The sequence below is a fragment of the Triplophysa rosa genome, linkage group LG17 (assembly GCF_024868665.1).
Source record: "Triplophysa rosa linkage group LG17, Trosa_1v2, whole genome shotgun sequence".
Lineage (NCBI taxonomy): Eukaryota > Metazoa > Chordata > Actinopteri > Cypriniformes > Nemacheilidae > Triplophysa > Triplophysa rosa.
In genome coordinates this window covers 5549145-5556036 of record NC_079906.1, presented here as the reverse complement: position 1 = coordinate 5556036, position 6892 = coordinate 5549145, and the positions used below count along the sequence as shown (strand labels likewise).

General features: G+C 38.7%; 1 protein-coding gene across 2 annotated transcripts in view; it reads right to left on the bottom strand.

Moving 5' to 3' along the window:
• Positions 1-691: 691 nt before the first annotated feature.
• adgra2 (adhesion G protein-coupled receptor A2) overlaps positions 692-6892 on the bottom strand; it is a 70894-nt gene continuing 64693 nt past the window's right edge. For both annotated transcript variants that reach the window (XM_057357538.1, XM_057357539.1), the window contains 2 exons: positions 6500-6589; positions 692-4540 (listed from right to left, as the gene is read on the bottom strand). In XM_057357538.1, the coding sequence (XP_057213521.1) occupies positions 3094-4540; positions 6500-6589 (1537 nt within the window). In that variant the 3' untranslated portion in view covers positions 692-3093. The remainder of the gene's footprint in view (positions 4541-6499; positions 6590-6892) is intronic.

Here is a 6892-nt window from a genome sequence, read left to right as displayed (position 1 = left end):
AGCGTGTTTTGAAGCCGATCAGTCATCTTTCAGATTCTGCTATCTTACATTAGTTTATTTGCACACTTTGCCCCGGCTAACCGTAAACGCAAGAGCCACCCCTGTCGAAAAAAACAGCATATGCTGGTTAGGTGTGTTTTGAAGCATGGAAGCTGGTTTAAGCTGGTCATGTGCTGGTTATTAGCTGGTCAAGAGCTGGTTTAAGATGGTCCTGAGCTGCTTGCTACATTGCTTCAAAACATATTGTACCCAACCAGCAAATGCTGTATTTTTTCCAACAGAGACCTTTAAACCTATATTCACTCATTTAAACTAACCATATACAGATAAGCTATTCGTACATATAAGCCCATAACGTCCTCTTTCTCATGACCAAACTCGGTAAGAGCACTGTTCATCCTTTCTGTTCTCAATGGCATGTCAGTGTACGTCCCGCCCATTCAACAATACCGCATTCCGATAGGTGAGTTCGAGCGTCAGTTAAACAAGGATTACGTTTGATTGGCTTTATTTCGAGTGTTGGATGTCAATTTGCATAGTTCATAAAGCAGAAGTTACGTAATTGTCAAATGCAAAACATGTAGGTTTGGCTTCCCTGCTTAAAATTACACGACTTTTCCCCATTCGCATACTGTTCGATACGTTCTAGCAAACCTATTGAAGAAATAAAACAATCAGGATTTAATGACATTTCTCAATAGGCCTACCTTTATTTTGCATCAGGTCATTGATAAGGCACAATCTGGAGCAAATATATTATTGAAATCGATACAAAAATTTTGCTATCATTTTCATATTGAAGTGACTGACAAAAATATAAATACATATGTATTATTGAAAGCTCCCCTTTTTAGCAATCAAAACAATATTTAGAATAACACTGAACTTTTACTGACCAGAAGCGCTGGGCCTATAGCCAAAGGCAAAGAAAATTGTTCATGCAAATATCACACAGTCACATAAACCATTAACATTTAAAAAGTTATTTTAAAGAATAAAGACCACAGTCCTATTGTGATTTGACTGTATAGGTTATTTTGCACTACTAAAAACAAATCTGAATTATACACAACTCAAATAATACAGAATATGAAATCTATAATGACACGGGGGTGTTCAATCTTTATCAGCCTTCACAATAAACAGTAAAAATAATGATGTCACCATGAAATTAAATGCTTTACGGATTTGATTTAGAAAAAGGGAGGATTAGTTCTATTGTCACAATATAATGATCTTTTAATATTTAATAAATGTTTACGGAGGTGTCTGGCTTGTAGGGGGCGAATTGTCTCTATAAGAGCTCTTATTTCTAATGTTCTTATTACCATAAGACTCTTTGGCACATGCAACATACCTGACACATTAAACATAATTTTATTTTGAAGTTTAAGCTAAAGACAGGAAATGTGACTTTTTAAACCTTGTGACTTTTTTGGATATATTTTTTTCCTTCAGTTCTTGGTCAATTGTGAATTCTTTGTAAATTTTGAGCTGAATTAAATGTGTTTTTTATATCTGGTGAAACAAAAAACAGTGATGTATGTATGCAGACCTTTAATGAAACGATACTGTGCTTTTAGATGAAAAAGATTATAAAAAAATGATTAGGCCTCCAATCTAATGTACATTACTGAATATCATAAATTGCGTAATGATAATTACATTAGTATTAGACAAAAACACTAATACTGATATGTATATTATAAATACATAATTATTTATAAGAATATCTCTAATTCTCTCTTCAGGTCATCAGGTTAAGGCAGGCCTAAACCAAGTGCTTAAAAAGTCCATGTTTTACATGGTACTACAACAAAATAAGCGTGTCCTTTCTCATCAAATCCATCAGTAACAATGGAGTGACCATGAAAGTTTTGTTGATGTAATCTGTCCAATAACAGCATTCATTATCAGTGCATTTGATTAATTGCAGAAACTACCCAACAGAGGGCACTATAAATCAACTATAGGGATGCTATTCACCTTGAAAAGTTCACTTTTTGCTAAAACTTCTTATCAGTGAAAAATGATTTACATTTCCAGTACCAATTAACATAGGATGGACATTTTTGGCCTGGGTGATTATCTGTGTCAAGTCTTTGTTTTCCACATTTGTGTCAGACTGACCAAAGGATACCAATAGCTACTTAGTGCTGAGTTAACAAAAATGAATAACACTGTAATGGTCGAACAATACATACATAACACATAATGTACATTTTTACAGACACATAAATGAAAATGTGTGAATAAAAACAAACAACAAACATTAACACAGACGAGAGAAAAAAAACCATCAAAGAAGCGTAGCTGAAATCCAACCTGATTGTTGTCCTAAGATTAAAACTTCAGATCCATTGGCAAAATTAAATGATTTTAATGCATTACTTTTAATAATTAGATTAAGTGGTGTTAAAGACAAACAAAAGCACACATAAAAACCGATTTTGCATATTTTGTTACCCCAGCTCTTCCACATTTGCATATGCTCATATGCATAAAATAGCCTCATTTAACTTCTCATAACGCCCTTCATCCGACATTCAGAGCCACTAAAAGCATTGCCAACAAACAAGTTACTGTTATCTGGCAACCGCTCTTGCATGTTTCAGGTGGACTGTTGAAATATAACAGACCAACAGAAAAACTTAAAAACTGGAAGATCATAAAAGGAGCCGAATGTTTCTCTTGTGGAGAAATAAATTTAGTCTTTGGCTCCTAGAATACTCAATACCCTATGAAACATAGTTTTCTGTTTCTGTATCTTCTTTCATTTTTAAAAATAGTCAGTAGGCTTTAGTTACGCCACAGCTGTGATAAATAATCAGCTATTTAATATTTAATTATATAGTTTGCAAGTGGTATTGGGAAGAAACTTATCAATTTTACTGACTTATAGGCTAATAGTGCAGGATGAGTCATCAATGTTTTACACCATATTTAAAAAAAAGAAATACTTTAAACAAATACTTGCATTTACCTCTAAGCAAAAATACTGTGTTAGGATACCTAGGTACTGTATTGTAGTCTAATTTGGATTTCATGGGGTCTTTAAATGTAATTTCTGTCAATGATACCCACAGCTTATTTTTATACTGTTGTTTCGCTTTTCCATCCCCTGCTCCTCATACCAACCGAACCTTGCGATTGGTCCGTCCCACTAGTGTCCAATTCTTTCACGGAGCCCTTTACCGTTCCATTTGGTGCCGAAACTGTTGACAACGAGGCCATCGCACTGACCGTCCCAGCGTCATTTGTTATCACGTTTAGAGGGAACGAGCTCCGCTTGGATTCTCTATCAGCTGCAGCGGCCACTTTTAGATTGTCTTTGCTGCGCCGTTGAGCGTTCTGCTGTAGGGCAAACCTACTCGCCACCGAGGGCAACAGCGGGAACGGCTTTCTACTTCCACTACTACCTCCATCACTTCCTTCCGAGGGGCTTGTCGCAAGTCCCTCCCCTTTGTGCCGTCCATTGGTCAGAAGTCCGTTCTGGTTTTCCGAATGGCTATTCCGTAGACTTCCGTTTTCACTGGAAGCATGTTTGTGTTGATTGTGGATATTTATTTGTTCTGTCCCCGAGGGTCCTAAAGCACCCATACTTCCTCCTCCGCCCGCTCGCAGAGCTTTCAGGCGGAAGTGCCCTCTGCCATCCCCTCTGTGGTGGTACTGGGTACTGGTTCCCTTGGTTCTACCACAAGCCTTCCTCCTTTGAGGCTGCTGGATGGGCAGTGTGCTGCTCAGACTGGGCAGAAGGTTGTTGGCAAGCTTGTTGCCATTGTTCTCTGTGCTTGTGCTGGTATTAGTTCCTGCTGGGCCTCGGGTGGCATTGTTTGCGTTTTCTTGCGTCACTTGCAGGAGGTTGGTCAGTTTGCAAGGCCCCGCGGCGATGCTAGTTGTTCCGCTTTGATTAGACGAGGACCTGGCAGAAGAAGAGTAACTGTTGGGGTCTGTCGGCAGGTGACATGCTACGAAAAGTTGGGAGCCCCTGTCGGAGGCACTTTGGACCCCTACTGTGACAGTACAGGGATGGGTATAAACCGACATTGGTTGGGATTGACGGTATCCTGGGCAACACCCTAGACATGCTGTCCGGACATCCAGACGCTTGAAACAGTGATGAAGGATCAAGAAAATCCCCAATCCAGTAGCCAGTCCCCCATACAGACAGCTGAAGAGCTTACGTTCTCTATCCACATGCCAAACCGCCATAGCGCCGCAACACCACAGTCCCAAAAAAACTAAATGTGTTGCCACCAGTGCCAAACACTGCACCTTTAACGAGTACTGGTCTTCCACCACAGTCGCAGCATGCACTGGGCCCACCGCAGAGTCTGTTGACAGCATACTGGTGCTGCCACCGAGTGCCGGTTGGCTCTCCGGCAAGGGCGGCGGGATGGTTGGGGTGCAAGGAGGATCTTTGGAACTTTGGTGCCTCAGGCAACAAGCAGTACACAGGAAGTAGATCCAGGTCACCACAATGATCAATCCAGCTGGAATGTAGAAAGCACCGAAACTGGGTTGCCATACCAACCAGCAGCTGCAGAGAAGGTCAGGAGCAGTGAAAAAGGTCAGAGAGGGCAAAGGTCATAATTATTCAAAACAGAAACACAATGCAAGCTCTGTATACAACAGACACTTTTTAAAAGGCCTGTAAAGGAGCAGGCCAGCATGTATAATAAATATGTATCAGACAAAAAAAAACACTTTATATTATGTCTATCTTAAAGGGACAGTTCACCCAAAACACAGAGAAAGATATTTTGAACAATGCTTGTAACCAAACAGTTTTTGGCCACCATTGACTACCATAGTAGGAAAAATAACAATGGTAGTCAAAAGTGCTAGAACTGTTTGCTTTCAAACATTCTTCAAAATATATTATTTTGTGTTCATCAGAAAAAATACATTTATACTGTACAAATTTGGAACAACTTGAGGGTGAGTAAATGATGACAGAATTTTTATTTTTGGGTCACTCTGTCCCTTTAACTGTTCAGAATCACAAAGAATGCACAGTTACATCAAAAATCATATTTTTATTATTTTATATTATTTTAAATCTTGCTGTTATTTTAAATGATAAAATACACAAAAGCTATATAAAATAGTTATAAATTAATAACACAAAAAAGAAAATAATATAATACTAGCTTTATGTAATTTATGTACACTTAACAAAATTATAAACGCAACACTTTTGTTTTTGCCCCCATTTTTCATGAGCTGAACTCAAAGATCTAAGACTTTTTATTGTACACAAAAGGCCTATTTCTCTCAAATATTGTTCACAAATCTGTGATTCTCAGTTCACAAATCTGTGAAATCTCAGCATGATTATTGCACAGGTGTGCCTTAGGCTGGCCATAATAAAAGGCCACTCTAAAATGTGCAGTTTTACTGTATTGGGGGGGGGTCCGGACGCCATCGAATGTGAGCATTTGCTCACTCAAGTCGGTTACGACGACGAACTGCAGTCAGGTCGAGACCCCGATGAGGACGACGAACATGCAGATAAGCTTCCCTGAGACGGTTTCTGACAGTTTGTGCAGAAATTCTTTGGTTATGCAAACCGATTGTTGCAGCATGATAATGCATGGCCCCATGTTGCAAGGATCTGTACACAATTCCTGGAAGCTGAAAACATCCCAGTTCTTGCATGGCCAGCATACTCACCAGACATGTCACCCATTGAGCATGTTTGGGATGCTCTGGATCGGCGTATACGACAGCGTGTTCCAGTTCCTGCCAATATCCAGCAACTTCGTACAGCCATTGAAGAGGAGTGGACCAACATTCCACAGGCCGCAATCAACAACCTGATCAACTCTATGTGAAGGAGATGTGTTGTGAGGCAAATGGTGGTCACACCAGATACTGACTGGTTTTCGGACCCCCCGGACCCCAATACAGTAAAACTGCACATTTTAGAGTGGCCTTTTATTGTGGCCAGCCTAAGGCATACCTGCTCAATAATCATGCTGTCTAATCAGCATCTTGATATGTCACACCTGTGAGGTGGATGGATTATCTCTGCAAAGGAGAAGTGCTCACTAACACAGATTTAGACAGATTTGTGAACAATATTTGAGAGAAATAGGCCTTTTGTACTCATGAAAAATGGGGGCAAAAACAAAAGTGTTGCGTTTATAATTTTGTTCAGTGTAATTATATATAGTATTATATATAATACTTGATTTGTTGTGTTCACTTTTAGTGTTGATTGGGTGATTGTTTTAAAGGATCTAATTTCCTACATTCATGCAGACAGGCTTTGTGAATAGAAAACTGTGATTCAATGAGAACCAGCACGAATGGAATACTGTAACTAACATTTTTCAAAGTTATATTTGTAATCTCTATAAATATATGATTTATTTACCAGCCCTAATTTGTATAGTTGTTTAATAAATGTTACACTGAAATGAAATTACTCTAACATGTACTGAACATACAGGGACAAGACTGAAAGCAAGATGTTGTTAAATACTGTACTCACTAAGGAATGTTGTCTCCATAGTTATTGATGTTTACTGCTGCAGTGATACCACATATAATGAGTGGGACACCCCCAGCTATTAAATAAAACCTGCAAAGAGAAATAGAAATATAGAGGGAAGCCTATTGGGACATTTAGTAAAACCGAACAAATAAAGGATGAATGAAACACAGTAACAGTGCTGCTAAAGTTACAGCTATTCATTTGTATCTACTGTATCACAAAGAGACTTTATCTCATTTTTATCCTCATCAAACTACTGTACTTATCCTCTTAATGGAACAGTTCACCCAAAATGAAAATTATGTCCGCGAGTTGTTCAAAATCTGTACAAAGGTCTTTGTTCAAATGAACACACACAAGGATATTTAGAAGAATGCTTATAACCAAACA